This window comes from Lepidothrix coronata, unplaced genomic scaffold, assembly GCF_001604755.1.
Source record: "Lepidothrix coronata isolate B3197 unplaced genomic scaffold, Lepidothrix_coronata-1.0 Scaffold143, whole genome shotgun sequence".
Classification (NCBI taxonomy): Eukaryota; Metazoa; Chordata; class Aves; order Passeriformes; family Pipridae; genus Lepidothrix; species Lepidothrix coronata.
Window position 1 is genome coordinate 1,813,627 of NW_016690323.1, and position 22,790 is coordinate 1,836,416.

The following is a 22,790-nucleotide window of genomic DNA, read 5'->3' on the forward strand; positions in this document are numbered from 1 at the left end:
TATTAGAACAGTTAAGTGATTATTCTCACTAGTAGCAAACAAGTTCACAGTAGCAGTCACTTCTAAAGTTTTTTCAACTGAAGAGCTTTTTGGGAGATCATATTTTAGATGGAGGTTTTTTTTTATTAAGCAGTGGATAAAACTTGTGATTTAGTGCTTAGGCAAGGACAAGAGGGATGCATAAAACTTCAGTGGATACAGAGATTTACTTTCTTTTCAAAGCTTTCAGAAGGCTTTAGGTGGTGCTGTGTAGTGTCAAATCACAGTTCCTAAAGTGTTAATCACAAAACTGTTGGCTTAGCTCTTCATATATTGTTGCTTCTTGAAACTTAATTTCTTATTACTTTTTTTCTAGCTAGCTCTCTTTCATGATGCACTCTCTTTCTGGAATGTTAATGTCTACACAGTAAAAAGAGAACCCTTTGGCTGCTTGACATGTCTCAGTATTTTAATGTAGTAGTATAGCTTGTGGTGTTAAAGGCTCTTTAACTGATCCAGCTCTTGCTTACTTTGGCACTGCCAGAATACTTAAAATGCCCATAGCATCCCTAGTAATTTCAAAAGTTGGGGGCATTTTGGGGGATTATGTGGGCGGCTGTATAATAAGACCTTACAAGCATGTAGTGATTTAATGAAATGGAACAGATGCAAGGAAACTGTACTCATATTTTAAGACTTAAGTATTTTTATGAATGCTCTGCAGAGAATTAGCAGTTGTGAAATGGGAAACTCATTTGGAGAGCATTAGAAATACTTCAGAGTGAGTGACATGGTGTGTGTATGTAACATATGAGACAGGTTATCAACGGTCTGAACAAGATGCCCACAACCAAGCTGACTGAGCTGCCCTGAGTGTTGTGGCCTCTTGGAGTTCAGAGGAAGCTGTGAAGTCTGCTCAAGAAGCTGAGTAAATAGTCTCGAAGCCACATCAGTTTGTGTGCATGCATGCTTGGCAGTGCTTGAAGAAGCTGACTTAAAACTAGCAGTTGGGTGATTAGGGAAGTAATAGCAACTGTAGCATAGGTAATAGTTCTGTTTGCTCAGGGGTATTGTAAGGTAGTCCTAGAGCTCATTTCTTTTGCTGTCCTGACTTCCAAGTCTGTTTTGTTTCTTAGGCTTGGACTAAGACTCTTCTGCAGAGACTTTTTCTCAGACTAGTTGCTCTTGCCTTGGAAGATCTGCTGGTGCTTGCAGGTGTGATGTTGTTCAGGATGAAGGGGCTGAGCAGCTTCAAGCTTTTATCTTCCACTTCTCAGTCTCAGAGAAAGCATGGATGAAGTATTTGAAGTATTGCTCCCCTGTCATGGAAAGAGAAAGGCATCATAAACAAGAATTAATACAGGAATGCTGGTGTGTTTCTTGCCATCTAAAATCAGACTTCAGCTCAGGTGATTTTCTTAGTTAATGGGGCAGGTGCAATCCAAAACACACACTCATGGTAACTTAGAAATGTTTCTTGTTAAGGTTGAAGTTTGGTAATGTGTATTGGGTGTTTACTTCTAGTAAGCTTAGGCAGATCTTCTGTTTTTTGTATTTAAAATAGATTTGTGAGCTTGCCTTGAGAGTATGTTTCCATTTAAGCTGCTTTGATTTTTTTTTTCCCCCCTTCACCCTAGAATCCAGATTGTAAACTGTGTCTAATCTTAGAGTTAGTTTAAACATTGGCTTTATGGAATCAAATCAGCTCTGTCTGGATAGAGTACAGTTAGTAGTCTTTATAAGTGCTTTAGGGAAAAGCCTTGGGTTTCTTGTAGTACTTTCTTGGCTCACTTGCCAAATTGTTTCTATTTTTAAGGAATGCTTAGTGTCTTCTAGTAACTGTTGGTGTCCCCAGGTAACACACAGTATAAGGTCTTACCTGATGTTTGTTTCATGTCTAATAACTGAGGATAGTATCATGACTGTAAATAACTAATCCTTTGATTTCTTAGTGAATTCCACTTATTGTTGTTGCATCAAATAAGGTTTGCTGTTTTAATTGCAGTTGACTTGAAGTAATAAAACACAAAAAGTTCACAAGTATATCCCTTTGCAGCAGTGACTTGTTGCTGCACAGTTCACTCAGTCACGTAATTTCCATTTTCTGGAGTGAGGACATCTTAGCAGTTATTTAAAGTGCCCTATCTGAGGAGTTGTTTAACTTAGTGTCCTTTTTGTTCCGCAACTTCTTCAATAATCTTATGAAATTTATTCTTTGATAAAATATAAATATACAAGTGTTTGTAGAAGTTAATTAAATTAGTTCTTATTTGTAGAATTCTAAGAGCTTTTTTTAAGCTTTTATTTAATTAAATAATAATGGATTATAAGCATGCAAATAATCAGTCTCCTAGTAATGATGTGGGGGAGTTACGGAACTATTAAACTCAATAATTGTGAAGGTATGTTGTTATGCTAATTAGTGCCTCCCAGATGAGATGAATAACATATCTGAGGTAGCCATTGTAATCCACCACAGGAGTAGTGGGTGTTTGAAGTCATTGAAGTCATTGAAGTCATTTACAGAGAGGAGTGTGGAGCAGTCAGGTAAAGTCTTCTTGGTGTAACTTATAAGACTGATTAGTGGTGTGGTTGCTTCTTGTGCTGCTAAGGACAGGCAGCCTAGGAAGAGTGCAGGCCATTTCCTTGATATGGACTTTCAAGAGAGGTGGTGAGGATGCCTGACCAGCTGCATTCTTCTAATATGACAGAGTTGTGGAGGATAGGTAACAGACTAATGATTATAGTTAGTAAGACTTTCATAAGGGAAGATGAGACTACACATTTGTCAGTAATTTGAGAGAGTCTGATCTGGAGAAGACTTTATCCTAAGTAAATATTCCTGTTTTAATTTTTCAAAAGGAGTTTGTGAAGGTCATCATGAAAGGCTCATAAAGCAGGCTTCTATGGAGTGATGCTGGTTGTTTCTTCACTCTGGACTTTCATACAGGAATTTTCCTTTAAAAGATGGTAATTTTTCACAGTTAATTCCCCTTGTGCTGGATATTTTTCCTAATTGGTGGTGGTTATAGCACTGAATAGCAAGAAGAGTTCGGTTGTGCTGAACTATTCAATGCACAAAAAGTGAAGGCCACCTGCAAACATGCAGAAGTACTTCACATTTTAAGTTGAGTCATAACAAGTAAAACTGGTTGTAAATTTGGAAATCCCAATTTAATGCAGACCTTCTGTGGGCTGTAAGATGGATTGCCTCTAAGATTTGCAGTTTTAGGGATATTTGAGGTTCTGTTAAAACAGTTTTCTTGTGCAGTAGTTGAAAATCATTGAATCCTGGGAAAAGAAAAACGCTGTTATGCCACTACTCCAGTACGTTGCAAGTGTACATTTGCAGTGTTTGTGTGCTTTGCTCTTTCCCCTGGTCCTGCCCCCAAGCCTCCTGAGAAGAAGGAGGCAAGTATGAAATTACCAAACAGAAGAACAGAAGATGCAGAAGTTATGAGCAATCTGGAGAAGTGTGGTGGTTTGAGCCACCACAAAAATCCAAAGTCCAATTTCCAGGCTTCCCCCACCCCTTCCCATAGTTTTATCTCAACACTGAAGAGAAACTTTCAGGCAAGAGGCTTCTATAGGGGAAAGGGGAAATATATATACATTTATTCTACACAATAAATACTGTACAAGCTAAAAGCAACTATATATATAATATTATACACTTCTATCAGTCCTTTTAAGCTTCTCCTTCAATTCAGTCCAGGAAAAAGCCCTTCAGGGCTGATAGGTACCCAGTCTGTCTCTCATGGGAGTGTTCAGGTTCGCCCACCAACCTCCAGCTGTTTGCTGAAGTCTTTTCTTCCTCACGAAGTCCAAGAAGATAGCTCTGAGTCCGTCCTCCTTGGTTCCGTGCCATCTCTGCTGTGATTCTCTCTCTCATACTTCGGTTCCATGCTGCTGTAGTTCAGTCAGCTTATCATACATAGGCATCCTGGAATCTTCATTCCTCCTCCGAGTTTTTGGTTGCCCTCCGTTTAAATCACTGCGAGGACATCCTCCGGGCCTCTCTCTGGTCCATCTCCAATTTTGCCTGGGGTTATCTCCCTGGCACCGGGCTGCATTCAGCCTGTCCACTTGGCTCTGCTCCAATGCTGAGCCTCTCCTCCACTTTACAGTGAGAGGAAAAAAAGAAGCCCCCTCTGCAGTCTAGCTGCAAAAGGTGTGGGGGGAAAGAAGGCTTGGCTGCAAGGCCTGCCTCTCTCTCTCCCACTTACCTTATGTTGTGAGTCTCTTTCCTCACAACAAACACACTCACTCCAATGATGCCTCCAACCCTGGCTTAGGCAGAGTTGTGGGCCGCAGGGCCCCCCTTGCCCCCGGAGCAGAAAGAAAAGGGGCCCTGCCACCCCGGCCTTCTCTCACACTCACACACACACACAGCAGCAGACACAACAGCAGCCAGACAGACCAATTGCCAACAACTTCCACTCGTTGTGTATATATGATTTTTCAGCAGGAGTGAACAAGATGAGCGGTGGTTGGCCCTCCGGGGAAAACTGCCCTGGCACCCAATCACCTCTAGGCCCCCCGGCTCCCAGGGGGGGCAATCTCAAACTATGACAAGAAGCTAAGGAGAGTCTTGCCTATGTTCAAGCTATCGTGCTTACTTTTTATTTTGGTAGAAATAGTGGCTGCAGAGTAGCAGGCTCTAACAAAAAGTTCTTACCAAAAAGATAGTTATACTGTGGAACCCTTTGCTGCATGATGTATTAGCTAAGACGAGGTTTGGATGCCATAGGGGATGTGTGTGGGCAACTGCTTTTTTTGTGTGTGTAAAGGATGAAGGACCACTGCCTCCCTAAGATCCTGCTTTATGGTGAACTTGCCACTGGCTGCCGCAAGAGAGGAGCCCCGAAGAGGAGATACAAGGACTCCCTGAAACAACATCTCAGCCTTTGCCATGTTGACCAACATAACTGGTCTACTCTGGCCTCCAGTCGGGAGGTCTGGAGACACACCATCTATAACGCAGCTGATGCTTTTGAGAACGCACACAGGATCACTCTTGAGGAGAAAAGACAACGCAGAAAGAATCGTGCCTTGCAGAATATACCACCTAAGGAGTCTTTCTGCTGTGCCTTTTGCAACCGGACATGTCTATCTCGTATTGGCCTCTTTAGCCACCAACGTGCTTGCAACAAACATGGGTAGAGCCCTTCCCAAATCTTCGTTCGCAAAGCCCAGCCATGATTGAAAGGTACACCCTTTGGCTTGGAGGGTTGGTGAGATACAAATAGCTGGAGGCTGAACATTCTGTAAGAACTGCAGCAATGCACTTCTTACTCATAAGGGTCTGTTTATGCATCCAGCACTTGTATCTTACCAGGTGGGTCTGATCTTTCTGGACAAATCTGTATAATTCATGCAACTTTTTGTCTGAATCACTGTGTAATTGAGTATGGGATGTTGAGATAAAATTGGAAGTTTACACTGGTAATTGTCTTGAACTTGCTTTAAGATGTCTAAATAAAAGCATAACTTTTAAAGCCCTATGTTTATTTTTGTGTGTATGTATCAAGTCCCACAAAACAGTGCTGATGTTCATGGTTTAATTTACTTAACTGCTCACAGATGCAGTTCCACTAGCTTGTGGAGCCACCTGCTTGGTCTGAGTTCTTGCTAGGCAAATTGCAGTTCATCCCAGGAAATGTGGCAGATTGGTCTCTCCAGTATTTCTACACCAAGTGCAGATTGAAAACTAATGAAAAATATGTGACAGGGTCTAGTTTCTGATGTTGCTGTTATGCTTTGCAGAGGCACATGCATGTTCATGAACTGTAGAGAACTCTACTGCCTCAAGTAGTGACAAAGTTACAGATGCTAACTACTTCTCAGAGCTCTTTCTGCTCTATGTTCTCTTGTTTCTGCCCTTTTGAAGCAAAGGATATTCTAGGGATTCAAGTAGTATTGAGTGTGTGCACAGCACGAAATTAGGCTAGGTCTTAATTTAGGGCAAGCTTATTGATCATAGCTTCCCCTTTTAAAAGAGGTATAGTTTATAGGGCTTTTAAAGATGTCTATGATAGTAAATATTGAAACAACATTCTCTTATCATACATGTTCTTTCAAATAATAAATACATCAGTTTTATTCTGCCGATAATAAAGAATACAGACAGCAGTGATTACAACTGTTACTGTACATAGTGCAGGTGGTGGTGTTTTTGTGTTTTCTGTAGATTTGAGCTTAAATAATTGGGAAAAGCTGGTTAAAGGAAACAATTCTGTTGTATACAGAGAATCATGATAATGAAAGCTTAGATATTACTGTGACATTAGTACTTTGATGAAAATGTTACCACTGTATAATGCTGGCAGCTTATTCTGTTTGTACACCACTGTCTGTGATGTGACTCAGCACCGTTCTGCATTGCTAAGTCCCTGGGTCTGGGGAAGAACGATGCGGCCTGTCCATTTTGAGAATTGAAGTGAGAAAGGATGTATCTAAGTTGCTTTCCTCTTTTTATTTCAACTGATAAGGTTAACTGCTCTTATCAGAAGACTGTAGGGGGGTCTGTGCATGTGTAATATACCTGTAGGGCATTGTCCTAGTTACAGGGGTTGGGACCAGTTTATCCTTGTGTGACTATAACCAAAACTGTATATTCTGCACCCTCTATGTAATTTCTCATGGACTGTTAATAAATGGATGGATTGTAGCGGCTGCCCAGGGCACCCCTGACACCTCAGGCTACAAGCTGGGTGTTAAAAACCACTGTGAGGCAGGGGAATGTTTCTTTGTCTTCACACCACTGACTCAGCTGAGATAACTCCCCTCCAGGGAGGCATTGCACCTTCCCACCCAGCCTGAGGGGTCATCTCTGCTAATGGGCCATACTGGACTGGCATTACAGGCAGCTGCAAGACCTAGACCGCCAAAGATTCCAAAAATATCCCATGACTCACAGAGTTAAATCACCCATACTGAAACTCCCTGTCCTGGGCATTCCCACCTGAATTTGAGCATATATAAACTTTGAGGTTTGGGACTTCTGGTACCACTCGTCGGATCAAGACAAGGACCAAAACTCTGACAGGAATGTGACCGTGACTCTCGACAGGACTGCAATCATTACCTCAAGAGAACTGCGACCATCATCTGAACCAACAGGTTTTCCTTTCCTTTTACTCTGCACCCAGGGGTGTAGCACTAAATCTGCATTATATGGAAAAACTGTTGTTTAAACATGTCTTAAAATGGCTTTTTGTGGTCTCTTTGCAAACACATGCCTCTTCTTCCCAACACCCCCCACGGTAGTGTTATCTCAGGAATGTCCTGAGGTGTTTCTCATTGGACCTTGCTAACCCCTTCCTGTGATTAGGTGTTCCTGTAAGCCCCTTGAGGCTTCTAATTGGTTACTCTGTGAATCCTCCTAAACCCTGTAAATGTAACATCCCCAACAATACAGGGGGGCCATGTGGTTTTCAGCATGGGGGCTAAGAAACATTGTTCTGTTCTTGTCCCTAGGTGCTGGGTTATCCATCTGTCTTTGGGGGTTTAAACCAAGTTTTCTCTGTATAATTGTATATATTTTACTCTTTTTAGTAAATTGTAACTCTGTCTTGTAATCTCTCGAGTTGGGTTCATTTCTCCTGCCGATTTACTTTTAAACCAGCCCAGGCATGGGAAATGGGTGGAAGAACATGTTGTTACGCTGGAAGTGTTGTCCTGGGACTACAAGTCTAAGATGCTGTGGGAGGGCTTTTTTGGCCTCCATGAGCTGAAGCCCCTTCCAGCTGATAGTTGTTTTTGTTTTTCATTCTCTGAAACATCTGTGAACTGAAATCAGTGTGGAGAGGATTGCTGTTTGGGAAACCTCATGCAGAGGTCCCTAGTCTGTCTCTGGACGTTAGTGGTTATTATGATGCTTTCTTTTCCTGTATCAGTATTACATAGTATCCATATATTTTGTGATATGAGAAGCATTTCCAACATGGATGCCAAACTCTTTCAGAACCTTACCGTATATAATTCAAAAAATTTACTGTCAGACCTTGCGGTCAAATTGGTGAATAATTTAGTAATTATTATTTATTAGCATAGAAACAGTATGTAGTGAGTTTTGCCTGAAATCTAACAAAGGTACTTGGACAACTAATTTTATTAGCTGCTGTGAAAAACATAGGTTGTCTTTTCTCCCAGGTAATAAGTGATGTGACGAGGGGAAATGGCCTCAAGATACACCAGGGAAAGTTTATATTGGATATGAGGAAAACTTTATTCACTGAAAGGGTTATTTTGCATTGGAAGAGGCTGCCCAGGGAAGTGGTTGAGTCACCAACCCTGGAGGTACTTACAAGGCATGTAGATGTGTCATTTAGAGACACGGTTGGTGGACTTGGCAGTTTGACTTGGTGATTTAGAAGTCTTTTCTGACCTAATATTCCTATTCTATATTCTTCTAATAAAGCTTGAAGCTGTATTTATTCAGCTATGTAAAAAACAGTTAAACTAGTTGAAAGTCCTACTTTTCACACTGCTGGTTCTGATGTTGCAGCACATTTCTGGCAAGGCAGCCTATTCATGTGCAGACCTATATGAATAGAATGTGAGCTGTACAGGAGGATCTGAGAATAGTTTTAAAGTGTTGGCAGTGGTTTGGATTTTGTGTTTGATAAGTTCTTGTCAGGAGACAGCAAAACCAATTTTTAATTTGTGGTATTGTTTTTAAAGAAATTGTACATTGGTTTGGAATGGACCTTTCAAGGCCATCTGGTTCAACCCCTCTGCCATAAACAGTGACATGTTTAACTAAATCAGGTTGCTGAAAGCTCCTTGAATGTTTATAGGGAGGAGACATGTGTAACTCCTCTGGACAACCTGTTCCAGTGTTTCACGATCCATATTGTAAAATATTTCTTTCTTACGTATTGTCTGAATTGACTGTCTTTTAGTGTAGAAACATCACCCCTTGTCCTGTCACAAGAGGCCCTGTTAAAAAGTTGTCCCTATCTTTCTTATAAGCCCCCTTTACACTTGCTCACCACGAGACAAGTCAGTGGAAAGTTTGGATTGACCCTCTTCAGTGCAGCTGTGTTAGTCACAGACCATCTTAAATAATTTAAAATTAGTAAAACATTTAAGTTCATCAAGGAAGCCTGAGTGCTGTGTTTAACACTGCTATTTGGTTTGATGTCATAGCTGTCCTCAATCTTTGAATGGGATACTACCTTTTATCCAGCCTTCACGTGAAAATGATTTATGAAATGTCATTTTAGTACATTCGGGGCCATGAAGTGAGGAAGGGAGTTGGTTGCTGCAGTCTCTGAGTAGCTAGTTGAGATTTTTTTTTTGTTAGAGGACTTCTCAAAAGTGTGTTAATATCTGAGGACCATAATGAGATGTTCTTCAGCCACAAAATTGCCAAACTGTGTTTTAAACTATGGCTTCAGTACGTGAAACACGTAGCTGTTCTCTAAATGCAAGGCCTTTTTCGAAGTAGCAAATGCTTTGTCTAGGGAGATGTAGTTCGTAAAAGAATCCCTTTATTAACCTGATGTTATAAACAGTTACACTTAATGTACATGTGAATAACATGTGATTGAATAGTGATATGTGAAGTCCTGTTTTATAAATAATGTTAGTGAGTGATTCAGATCCCTGATTCTGTTTATATTTAGTAGTGAAAGGGGGGTTTGTCTGTTTTAAGGGTGGAAGTGTTTATGTCCTCAAAAAAATGACATCATGCAAAAAAATAAATTAGAATTTGTGAGTGGCAGTTCCTTAATAAGTAGAAGCAGCAAAGCACTGTAATACAGGAATAAAGTTTCTTCTTTAGTTTCTTCTAAAGTTTTTCTGGTTTATTCTTGTTACTATTACTTTTTACCTTTACAGTCATAGTTACTTCTTAGATGCAATTCCTATTTGACATCTTTGTAGAGGCACTTGATACTCTCCTGAAAGTACAAAAATTATATGTAGCTTAATTGTATGGCAAAGTCTGCACGTAGATGATATCTTTGAGTTGGTGTTGAAAAAGGAAATAAATAATTATGAGATTTTTGCCAGAGGAGGTAACATCCTTCCAGAAGCATCTGGTAGCAAGAGTTCTGGATAACACTTTGGCCTTGCCAAAATCTCCCTTTGAGGTTTCAAGTGTGTAAACATTCATGATTTGGCTTTAGTTTTAGCAGGAAATGATTGCTATAAAAGGGTGATGGAGAGCATCACATAAAGCACAACAGGTAAGGTAGTGTAAAAAATACAAGCAACAAAAAAAAGCCAACCCAGCGTATTAGCTTGAGCTTTTAGTAAACCAAAGACAGATACTAGTACATACATTTTAGCTACATTTGCCCTGATTACTGAAAAGACTTGAGAACATGTATGGAGACATCAGGCTTGTCATCTATGAAATGCCCATCTGTACTACAAAACGAGATAGTATCATATACCATCAAAGTCTGGTCTCCTGTAAACAAATTGTGGGTGGAGCATAGTGTGCTTATCTGTAGTTTTTTGACAGACAGAAGTTTGAAAGTAGTCCCTTCATGAGGTTTGGATGCTTTAAAAGCTTTTCCATGTAACTGAATCTGTCAGCCTTTCAGTGTGTGCGTGTGTGTAGGTATATATGAGGAGAGACAAATAATTTGTATTGCTGAGCAAAGCCCTTTTGTATTGGTATACTTTTAAGCTAATGTATTGTTATAAATACAGAACTTATTTCCAAATGCATGTGCATATATGTATTTGGAGGCACTGGGGCTAGTAAGTCACCTTTTGATTAACCAGCAAGACTTGACCCATAAGCAGGAATGCACAAAGTTGTATTTCATACTCCTTATGTTTCTGTAGTCAGACTGTCTTTTGACAAGCAGGTGGTCAAGAAATGCTTTGTGTCTGGTTTTGGGCTAAACTGTTTATTGACAAGCACTATGAGTACAAGTATATTCTTATGAGGCTGAGGAAACTAGGATTATTTAGCCTGAAGAAGAGGAGGCTTGGGGATGACCTTATGACTCTCTACGGCTACCTGAAAGGAGGCTGTAGCAAAGTGGAGATCAGCCTCTTCTCCAGGTAACAAGAGACAGGACAAAATAGATATGGCCTCAAATTGCACTGAGGGAGGCTGACTGGATATGAGGAAAAATTTCTTCACTTGAATTGGTTCTCCAGCATTGGAAGAGGCTGCCCAGGGAAGCGGTTGAGTCACCAACCCTGGAGGTATTTACAAGGCATGTTAGATGTGGCTTTTAGGGATATAGTTTAGTGGTGAACTTGGCAATACTGGGTTAAAGGTTGGACTTGATGATCTTAGAGGTCTTTTCTCAACCTAAACAAAGTATGCTGGTTGTCTTACCAGCAAGCCAAAAAAACTTAGTCTTCCTCTCAATGTGGAATGCATTAATTTCTCTCTCCCATTCATCTGTTGGGCTTTGGAAAATGTGATCTTGTCTGTTCTCCAAAAATCACATTTGTCTATAATTATCTTAAATTCAGTGCCTGAAACTGAATTCTATTGGATAAAAATGTCAGAACAAGGATAATGGATCTATTTTAAGTGCACACTTGACTCAAATAGCTTCTGGTTAAGCACTGCTGTATATTTGGAGTTCCACTCAACTTGCAAGAGTTGCAGAATTGTGGATCGATGTTCACTATTCTGTTATTTTTAGGCTTACCTGTTTAGAAAGCATAGTTGGAGCATTCTTGGTATTTTCCTAGGATTCTTTAAAAAATTGTATTAAGCAGCTTATGTTAACAAAGCAAGTAGATGAATGGGAAAATTTGACCTTCTCCTAGAAGGGACTCCGAGTTTTGCCACAACCGGCATTATTTCAGATAAGGTGTGGAAGCTAGTTCTCAGTTAAAAAAAATCTCAAAGCTCTTCTGTTGCTTTTGTTTAGATGTTAATTCCCATAGTATAACTATTTGCCTTTAATGGGAACCCTTTGGCCATCCTGCCGTAAGTCAGTCAGGCAGAGCAACCTGATGTACTATCAAAGTTAGCTCTCTTTTTTTTTGTTGGTTTTTTTTTTTTTTTGAGAGGTGATTTTGATGACCTCCAAGGGTTCCTGCTGACCTGAATTATTCTATGATTTGGTCTGCACTTGGTCATGGTTAACAGCAGGTGTCTTGAGTTTCAGGCAACAAGAACTTAAAAACTGTCTGCAGTTAAGCCCTCCCTCACAGATTGGAGGAGGACTCTTGTTTTGTCACCTTAGCTGATTACCCAAAAGCGAGCCGAGGCGTGTTTCTGTTGCTTGTACCCAGAAAGCAATGTAATGATCTGTTCTGACTGCAAAGGCGTTACTACACTCTGTATTAATTTAACACAGATTTTACCTCTGTCCTGGAAGATTGATGGAGTGGGAATGATCTATGAGAGACTGTTAAAACACTCAAGCACATAACTGCAATGACATAGTTTCTCCTGAGAATAGCTGTCTAAATTACAGCAGGACAATGCTCCTTATTAACTGAAAATGGTGCCAAGCTAAGCCTGGTTTGGTGGTTTTCCTGCAGTTAAAAATCTTAAGTGACCTTACATCATTGTCATGTTTGCTGATACAAGCCTGCCTTTAACTGATTTAAATAATTTGTTTTATTGATCTACTGTAGTGATCAGTAATTGATTTAAATTACTAGAACCTTATTGACTTAAATAATATAGTTCTAAAGAAGAAAAGGGACTTGGGTTCACGTGTTTTGTTTCTTCTGTATGTTTCCACAGTTGAACCACATTGTTTGCCAGTTTACCTAGTAATTAGATAAATGGTATTCTAAGTAAACATAAAAGTAGCCCTTAGCTGTACTATTCCAGCTAGGTAGAAACTAGATATTTTATTTTTTTTAATAACCTGATAAATTCTCCCACCCTGATATCTATGTGGAGATTTCAGAGGTTATGATTGGTCTATCCTAGTTCAGTTTGCTCTCTTCTTTCCCAAAGTCTATATTGGCAACTAGGAAAGTCTTCTGTCTTATTTCTTGCTCTGGGAGGTGACTAGGCCAGGGAAATTGGATGCTGAAAGGAGTGTCTAGACTCTTTAAGACTTAAATCTTCTCAAAAGTCCTGTTGAGTCAAGATTTCTAACTTGTGTCTCTGTTTTAAGAATTTCTAAATCGAAGTAGACATTGCTACTCCCCTTTATTTCTGTTGAAAAGGAATTACTGCTTTTTTAATTAAAAAGTGGACCGTGAGGTAGAATATTGGCTGCATGTTCTGAGTGCTGAACAAAGGCAACGTGATATGAATGGCCATATTTGACTAGAGCTTGTTGGTGATCTGATCCCCATACCTTGCTGAATGAACAGCTGCATTTGTAATAGTGTGTTAAGGTACTCTGGCTTTAAACGCATTTCAGTGATTGTATTTCACCTCTTTTACAGAAATGTTACGAACAAAAACAGTACAAAAATGGACTCAAGTTCTGCAAGATGATCCTCTCTAACCCAAAATTTGCTGAACATGGAGGTAACTGCAGACTCAGGATTTGTTTTGTTTTTTTTTCTCCTATCATGAGCTTAAATGTGTAATCAGTCTATTTCATGCTAATAGGAAAGAAAGGAGCTTGTTGCAGGGTGTGATTCTGTCCTTATGACTGAATAATTACTCGGGATTTTCAGTCTTTGTGTATTCAGACCAAGTTTCCACTGTAGCTCAGTCAAAAACTCCTAGCAGTGGGATGTTGAAGATCAAAATATATGGTGGAAGCACACTTCAGTGGAGCTTCCAAGTAAGTTACCTTTCTAGGTTTCTGGGTCAGAATGCTAGTGTGGGTTTTTCTTATGTTCTTATTTAAGGCAAGCCCAGCCTTTTTTTGGATACTGCATGAAGATGTTCTGCCAATAAATTAAAAATCTGGTTTTTTTTCTCAAGTTCATATATTAAATTTCCTGTGCTGCATACCAAAGTGCTACTTATAAGGAGCAGAGTTAAGTGTAACACTGTTGCTCTTAAGACTTGAAGCTGAAGACAGAATCTGGAGATCCCGTTCTGATAAGTATTGTGGGAAATAGGGCAGCAAAATCTTACTTCTATTTACATCCTCAGTAAGCTTCTCTAGTCTTACTGTATTACAGGTTTCTGTTACAGGGTTCAGACAGTCTTTCCTTCTGATACAGGGAAGTTTTCTTGGGTTTTTTATGTTGAAGCAACCAAACTGAGTGTATCTGTACTGCATCAATAAAATTGTTTTCCTATTTGATGTTGTCAAATCTTGGCAAAATGTTTGACTAGTCCTTTTCATGCTTCCATCAATGTCTGCTGTTTCTTTGTCTTCATTAATTCCCTAGAGATAAAAGTTTTGATGCCTCAAAGCTAGATTGCTTTGTCCAGCTCTGACCTGATGTGTTCGTCTCTACTAGCACTTGTGTTTTTGTAACATCTCTGTACGCAGATCTGTCTTTCCTGCTCTTGCTGCCTCTCAAACTTTTCCAGGACAACTAGCTGCCTTGGCAATCCATGTACTACTTGGGCTCTGAGCCACTAATGGCTTTGAAGCTTGGGAGTAAAGCCTGGAATGAACAGCTGAAGCAGAACTAAGCCAGTGAAATGATCTGATGGAAAGCTGCACTGTTGTCACACTTAGCTTCAGAGACTAGGAATTTCAAAAGTTTAGTGAGAAGGTGGCAAACAGATGGATTGCTGTGTCTGGGCAGTTATCTCTTTGGTGTGGGAAGGCAGGAGTACCTTGGCCCTCTTCCCACAGTGGGGATATTCTTTTTTAAGCTTCTTGATATTGTCTGGAAGATATCATTCTATCTTTCTCTGTTCTTACAGGATGGAGGACAAAAAAGCCCCACGTGACTCATTTTGGGTCATCGTTCACTTTAGGTGCATTTTTACAGAAAAAGTGTTAAACAGGTCTATCAATAAAACCTCAAACTGCTGTTATAGCTGACCTTGAGATCATGGGCTGTTGCCATTAATACTGAGGCAAAGGTTGCAGTTGGAGGAAAACCAGAGTACTGTGATGAAAAGGTGACTAATCTTCTGGCAGGGGCCAAAACAAGTGATCTCTTATTTAACAAAAAAACTGAAATGTGAATCTTGAACAACTGTCAGGCATAATGCATGCATTACATGCAACTTGCTTCCCACTGTCTACCTTGAAGAATGGGGGAAGAGGGAGAGCAGTAGTCATATCAATGTATTATTTGAAATCTTGTGCCTCTCAAAATGTTGATAAAAATGCTGTTACATTGAGAAGGTCTCTTAGATCCCAAATATGATAGCAGGAAATACTCTTCCCTTAACTAATGCTTTGTAAGCAGTCTGTAACAGTGGAGCTGACTGACAGATTTGTTCGTTACAGTATGACACAGCCTAATGATTTTTTTTTTTCTTGGTCTGCCTATCTGGAACTTAAACGCACATTCAGAAGCTCTCTAAATTTGCTTCAGCTTATTGTTAACGCCCTTAAAGCCAATTAGATGTTTTTTTTTAAATTAATAAAAGTTTGTGTTGTCTGTGTTCATCACATCTGTATGGTGCTCTGCAGTGGTCTGTTTAAGACCCATTTCAAGAAAGGAAATTATTCCATCCAGCTGTCTTCAGCTGTGCTAGGCTGCTGTCCTGATCTAAATTTATATTTTAATGGGGAACTTCACTGTGTAACAACTTCAAAGGATATCTTCACTGTGAAGTTGACATATGGGGAGTAAGAAACATAAGTATATGTTACTTCTTACAGAGACGCTGGCAATGAAAGGACTGACCTTGAACTGCTTAGGGAAGAAGGAAGAAGCGTATGAATTTGTTCGTAAAGGACTTCGTAATGATGTAAAGAGTCATGTCTGTATCCTTTGCAGTACAAAAGCTGATCTTTTTGCTATGACGTACTGTTGATGGAAATCTGAGATGCTGAGATTGTGACAAAGACTTCTGATGCACAGAAATGCTGATTTCTCTTTGCCAATGAATAAAGTGGAGCGCTCTAAAATCTGGAGTCTAATTGAGGTTATAGATAGGCAAGAGAGAAAAAGTAGAACTTGTGCACCAATTGTATTGCTAGAATGAAACACTTCTGTGAGTAAGAATTTGTGCTGTAATTGCAGTAGCATGTTTTAAACAATGAATCTCTAGCAATAACTCTTATGGTCTTGTGGAGTTTGGATAATTTAATTTGTATAACAATGCTCAGGGGTTTGTGAATGTGACTTAACAAATTATTTGGAAGCATTTAATATTAAAATGTGTCAGTTAAGTCTGGCTGCAGTAATCAAACTGCATTTATCAGGGTGCTGATTTTCAAGGAAGATGTTAAGTTGTTTGGACTGTAACACAAATGCATGACAGTTACTTTGTGAACATTGTAAATGTATCTTCCTTAATGTGCATTAGGTTGGCACGTCTATGGTCTTTTGCAGCGTTCAGATAAGAAATATGATGAAGCCATCAAGTGTTATCGGAATGCACTCAAACTAGATAAAGATAATCTACAGATCTTGAGAGATCTTTCTCTGTTGCAGATTCAAATGAGGGATTTAGAAGGATATAGAGTAAGTATTCTCTTTGAATTATTATTTTTTGCTGTTAGCCTTCCCTTGTTGTTCTCTTTCATTATGAAGTCTTTTATTGTTGCTCCTTTTTTTCTGTTTCAAAAGTGTTTTAAGCTTTTGTTTAGGAAAGCATGAAAACATATTGCAGCAGAGCTCCAGATAATGTTGAGAACAGCAATAAAAATAGTTGTTCTGTAAATTTGATTTGTGGATCACCTTGTAAAACTAGTTCTCAACTCATTTTTCACTCAAAAAGAAAAAAGGGATGAGACAGATTAGCAAGTAGGAGTACTTACTGTGCAAAGGGTGTTTTGGGTGCGTATGCTGAGGTGGGTTTTGTGAGAAATAGACTATCATGTTTCTTCTGAGTATGTGGGTAACTTGGCCCATGATGACTGATTTCTTGAATCCCAGTGCTGTTTATTATCATAACTAAAATGTTAATATTTGTCTAAAAACAGAGTTAGTAATTTCAGAATAGCTGAACTGATTTGGCTGTTTCATGGGAAGTAGAAGACTGGACTCTGGGCTTGGCATTAGTTGGTCTCCCTACTGAGGATGTTGAATTTGCTAATGCAAAGGGAAAAGGGAATAGCTGACTTAAGGATATGATTTGACTCAGGAAGAGGTTCTAAGAACTGCTGCAGCAGTATGAGGACCATGTGCCTAGGCCATGTGTGAGGAGAGTGGGACTGCTCTTTCAGTGCCAGTGAGCTCATGCTTTTTAATGGAAACTGCTCTCTGAGATTTCAGTGCTCTATTTCTGAAAATAATTTAGACCCTTAAGAGTTATTCTTGAAAATGACACCTTTTGTGTCCCAACAAACAGTTTATGCTTTGTGCCATGACTCCTATATTTAGAATGTATCCCCCAGATTTATAAGACAGAAATTTGTTGCTTTTCCTCATGCTGTTAGAATTTAAAAAATTTCCTAGGGCTTTTAAAGGTTCTTTTAAAATACGAGCTGTACTGGTGGTAAACTGTGATGAATGTGTAGTAACTCTGTTTAGACATCTTGTTTTAAAATTGCTTTTCCTTTACTGAAGGAGACAAGATACCAGCTGCTTCAACTACGCCCCACACAACGGGCTTCCTGGATTGGATATGCCATTGCATACCACTTACTAAAAGATTATGATATGGCCTTAAAATTACTTGAAGAGTTTAGGAAAACCCAGCAGGTAAGAATTCCTGTTGTGGAAAGATCACTTTTTGTATAAGTGATTCAGTGTGTAATCAGAAAGAATCTGAGGAATTATTTCTTCATAATTAGAAATCAGTTATGAATTAGGAAGCAGGTTTTTATTTGTGGAGCTTTCTGCTTTGAGCAGAAAGGTTTCAGGGGGTTAGCAGCTGATATAAATTATACAGGAATACTGTTCCCCCCTTTCAATAGATTGTTAGGGTTGAAGATACAGGAGTAGTCTCACGTGGAGTAACTGAGTAACTGAATGTTTGTGAGGCTTGTAGGTAAAGAAAACCTGTGATGATCCTGCCCCTTTACAGTAGATGAAACTACAGAAAATACTGTTTAATATTGGATGTGCTCATTTGCCCTTTCTCTTACCGTAGTCTGGATGCTGTTATAGCTCTGCAAAGAATATGAAAAACTTTCATTGGTTTGTATGCATCTGTATATAATACACTTTAAACCAGTGCTTGGTTTCAAAGCAACATGAAAGTATAGCTGAAAATACTTTGAACAGATTTGGTGTTACTGGAATGTAGAATAAATCAAATGGTACAAATACTAAAGTCACTGAGTGTAACCTTTTATAAGGGAGAGATTATTCCCTTGTTGTGTTACTGGTAATGCAGAGCTATAAAGTCTGAATTAGCAGAACAGAGTGAATGGGTTGATTATTCTGTAACATGGAAAGAAAAAAATGTGTTTATAGCTGCATTCAGCTGGGGAGGCATCCTGGAAGCATTTTATAAAAATACTGAGGTATTACCTGATCTATAGATTGAGATTTTTGTTCTGAAAAACCCACATATCCTTTCTGAGTTGTTATATGTTGGATTAACTGTAAGAAAGAAAATAAATTGCTAGAATAGGCTAGTGTTTGTCTTAATCATGTATCATAGTCAAACAAAGGATGTTGCAAGCCAGGTGTATATAGCTTGATATTTCAGAAGAGCTGTAACTTCAGTATTGAGTAAACACTGAAAGCAGTAAGTTTAAATCAAAATTGGGTCATCTATTATGAGCAGTTGACAACCAAAAAGCCATGGTTCTCAAATGAGTCAGCAGAGCCCAATCTGAGTTTAGTGTCAAAATGACTGTTCGAATTAGGATATATAATAGATGGAAAAACTGCAAATGTAGTATGAGAAATTGAGGTTCTTTCAAGGACTAAGAGGGCTTAATAGTGGTATTGGCCCCTTGGAGAAAATGGAAGTGATACTGTTAGTGTTGTTGTCTTTTCTCAAAGGTTGTGTTTAAATATGCTTGTTTGAGGGCAGTCATAATACACTGTTCAGTCTATTGACTAAGCCAGATTTAAATACCATCTGCTATAGATGAACATTTTAAATCAGTTGAGTGTGCTGTGCAAGTTACCACAATCTCAAATCTCACACTAAACCAAAGAAATCCTGAGAAGATCTCAAGCTGTCATGCAGCTTTCTGATGAAACTGGAGATATTTGGGAATTCCCATAAATAGGAAGATTGCTTATACATGAACAGTGAGCTGGTTTAATTGTTGATTAGCATCATATCAGACATAGGCAAGTGGTGGAAAAGCTGCTTAAGCATTGAAGGACAGAAATATGCTACATGTGTTGGACAGCATCGTTTTATAGAAAATTAGTCCTGTCAAGCATTTCCTCTCTTTTTTAGATTGGTAGAGGCAGTTAAGTGATCAACTTAACTGTCTAAAACACTAAAAATACATATGAAAACATTAGTTTCATTTCTTTTGAAAATAATCTTGTGCTTTGCTGTGCCAGCTCCCTGATGAGTGCAGGCCCATGTAGAACCCCAAATAAGGGAAGAGAGAATCAATGTGTTGGGTCCAGAGCAGTCAGGAGAGGCCAAGAAAACCCACAGCTCAATTTTGCCACACTTTGGTTTTTCCACTATAGTCCCCTAATGTACTGGTTTTTCGGTGTCTGGATATTTCAGTTCTGCAGTTAAAATAATTAAGTCCAGGATACTCCACTGATCTTTCAGGCGTTATACTTCTTGCTTACTTTACTTCCCAAATCTGCCCTCTTGCTTTGTACTTTTTATGCACTCAACTCAATAGATGAAGTTGTGACTGACTTAATAGAATATTGTATGTAACTGTAATAAAAGGGTGGTGGTGTTCAAGGTTTAAAAGGATGGTTGAAAGACTGAAGGATAGCAAGTGGGAATCTTCAGCAAACCGATGTTTTTGAGGAGTTTTATGGCATTCTGTATTAAGCCTGGTACTGTTTACCGTTCATGTTAATGAATAGAGAAGGAAATGTAACATACTATATAAAATCTTGCTGTCATAGTAATTGGTAAATAATGGTGATGTACAGTGATCATATTTATTTACTTGAATTACTTAGACAGCTGTGTCCATTCATGTGTGAATTAAAACAGCCAAAGTGAAGCAGTAAAACTAAGAAAAAAAAATGAAGTAACTGTTGTTTTAGTGATTATGGGTGAATATCTGAAGATGCAGTATTACAAAATAATGAAGGTAATCTAGCTACAAGCTCTTGCCAAAACCAGCAATCTTGACTTTTTCCTGTGTGCTTGCACTTCCTTGTGCAGCACTGGTTGACTTGTGGAGAGCTGGTTCAGGAAGTTAGTGACAGAAAAATAATCACTCTTTTGAAGGATTGATTGGCTGAACCGAACAACTATGAGGTGAGAGGGGAAAGAGGAAGGGGAATAATAGAGGGAAGTGAACTGCCTTTGTTGATCCAGGCTGCAGTTAGATTGACTTAGCTTATTGCAAAATTGTCTCACAGGGCAAGCTTATGGGTGAAAGCGAAATACACCCTTATTTCTGAGAAGCAGGGATTTTCTCTAAAGCATGGATTACTGAGAGATAAAGACTTACTGATGAGCCTGTTGTCAAAAAAGTTAGAAAATTAAAAGAACAATACGGCAAGATAAGAGGACTAGAGAAAAAGCTGTCTGTGAAGGGCAGATATTCTCTTTGGTTACTGTAACCTGAAAAAACCTAGGTGATTTCAGTACAGATTGGATGCTGGGTTTGGGAAGAAAGACAGGAAGCTCACGTGACGGGGAAGGTGGAGTAGTGTAAGGAAGTCGGTTAACAAATTGAAGTGATAAATTGCTTTTTATCGTGGACAATTTTGTTCTAGTGGCTGAGTTATCACTGGAAATGGTGAATTTTCTGTCTCTTAGTATCAATGTTGCCTGTCATCTGAAAGCTGTAAGTTGGCCAGATGCACAAAAAAGGGTTATGAGGTTGAAGACAGATATCACTGCAGGAAGTGTAACAGCTTGTGCTGTCCCAAGGTAAATTAAATGACTTAAGAGTCACTTCAGAATTTAAATTTTGGGAACCAAGGTGTAAAACAACTATGAAATTTGTTTTACTGTTGTATGTCCCATTTTTCCTTTCTTCTTTTCCAGAACAAAATTTTTATTCTTAATTTTTATTTTATTCCTAATTTCTGCATCAGGCCCACAAATACAGATATGGACAGAAAACCTCTGGAGTTTTGGGGGTCTGCTCTTAGGTATGTTTTGGCTGCATCTTGTCACATTCTTTCAGTGACAGCTATGTTAGGGCATCTACAGTTGTAAAGTTGATTCTTCTTTGGTCCAGGAGGAGAGGAAGAAATTTATTCTGAAATGGCAGAAGTTCAAATTGGACATCTGTGCAAAAATCATAACTCTTCCAGGGGGATGGAGGAGTAAAGCTGTGTTGTGCAGCAATAACAATGACGTGGACAAAAGTCTTTATAGAATATCTTAATCTTTATAAGACAATCTGATTATTCAGAGTAAGTACTGGGGTTATTAGCTGCTTGCCTTCTGATGAATTACACATTTAAGCTGTCATTAACCTGATGAGATTTTAAAATTTCTTCAAAACCAGGCTTTTCTTAAAATTACTTTTAAAAATAGCTTTTTAAATGAAGCAACAGTAAGTCTAGTATCTTCCTGGTAGATTTGCTCTGTATGTAAGAAGGAGGTAATTTGATTTTTTTTTTTTTTTATATTTCATCTTTTTATTAATCCTGCTGAGCCAAAACAGCTATGAGGGAGGTCAATTTAAAACTGCTTCTTGTGTCTTGTATATATATATGTTTTTTGGATTATCTGTGTTTTGAAGGCTAAAACCAATTCATGATATGCCAAAAAGCTGTGCTGCTTGTGAAATGCAGAACTTAGATATGTGTATTGTATTGGAGGAAATGATATTTTCAGGGGGGAAGTGAAGGCGAAATAACTAAATTGGTGCTTTAGTTCCGTGGCATTGCAGTAAGTGTAAGCAAGAAGACATGCTTAAATGCTTAATCCCTGTTCCATGTGCCAGTTCTGTGAAGCAGTTAAAAATGCTTTCACAGTAAAAATGTTTTTTAGTGATTTCCAGTGGGTAATATAGATAAAAATTGAGCAAAGGTGGAAACAGAAATGGAGCTGTAGATAGAGGAGATACACTTTAAGAAGTAGGTAGAACTTCATGCTACCCACTCACTAGTATGTGCAAGGTATAGTCTTATTCCAATAGCTATCACTTGCTATACTGTATTAGCTTCTAAAAAGGAAGTACTTGAATTATGTTATTTTCAGCCTCCAAACCCATGTTCGTTGTCAGATGTAGACATCTTTACAATATTTTATTTAGTTATGCTGTCTTTCAGAACATTTGTATGTAAAAGCAAATATTTCTAAAAATGCCCAGTACTGTAAAGTTGCCTCTCAAAATTTGAAAAGCATGTAATCAAAAATATTAAATCCTATAAAATGAATTTATGCTTAGGGAAGGGCTGGAAGTAATGGTTTAGGACACTATCCTTAATTAGTTCCTTTCAGCCAGTTTAATGTTTTGGCTTTTTTTGTTTTGTTTTGTTTTTGTTTATTAAATTACTTGGCTCTGTAGAGACTGGGGAACAGAAAAGTAATAGTAAACTGTTCATGACCAATGTGACTTCAAAGTGTGCTGCTTACTCAGGAAGAAACAAAGTATGTAGTATTGTGAGAAAGAATATCATTAATGTTTGTCAGACTCAGCAGCTTCTTACTTATTTTTTATATAAAAAATCATGTTAGATGAAAACTGTCTCCTCCTGCAATTTCTATTGACACAGTACCATTCATACAGTAAGCTGTTGTATTGACCTGCTGGGCATTGTCTGGAGATCTCTGAAATTCTTGCAATTTACTTACT

General features: G+C 38.7%; 1 protein-coding gene across 4 annotated transcripts in view; it reads left to right on the top strand.

The window, feature by feature from the left end:
- Nucleotides 1-22,790, top strand: part of NAA16 (N(alpha)-acetyltransferase 16, NatA auxiliary subunit) — a 64,088-nt gene that overhangs the window by 1,546 nt on the left and 39,752 nt on the right. For all 4 annotated transcript variants that reach the window (XR_001876888.1, XM_017827804.1, XM_017827802.1 and 1 more), the window contains exons 2-5: nucleotides 13,324-13,408; nucleotides 15,630-15,734; nucleotides 16,280-16,437; nucleotides 17,485-17,619. Coding sequence is in view for 3 of the 4 variants with exons in the window: in XM_017827804.1 (XP_017683293.1) it covers nucleotides 13,324-13,408; nucleotides 15,630-15,734; nucleotides 16,280-16,437; nucleotides 17,485-17,619 (483 nt within the window). In the remaining variant the exon portion in view is untranslated. The remainder of the gene's footprint in view (nucleotides 1-13,323; nucleotides 13,409-15,629; nucleotides 15,735-16,279; nucleotides 16,438-17,484; nucleotides 17,620-22,790) is intronic.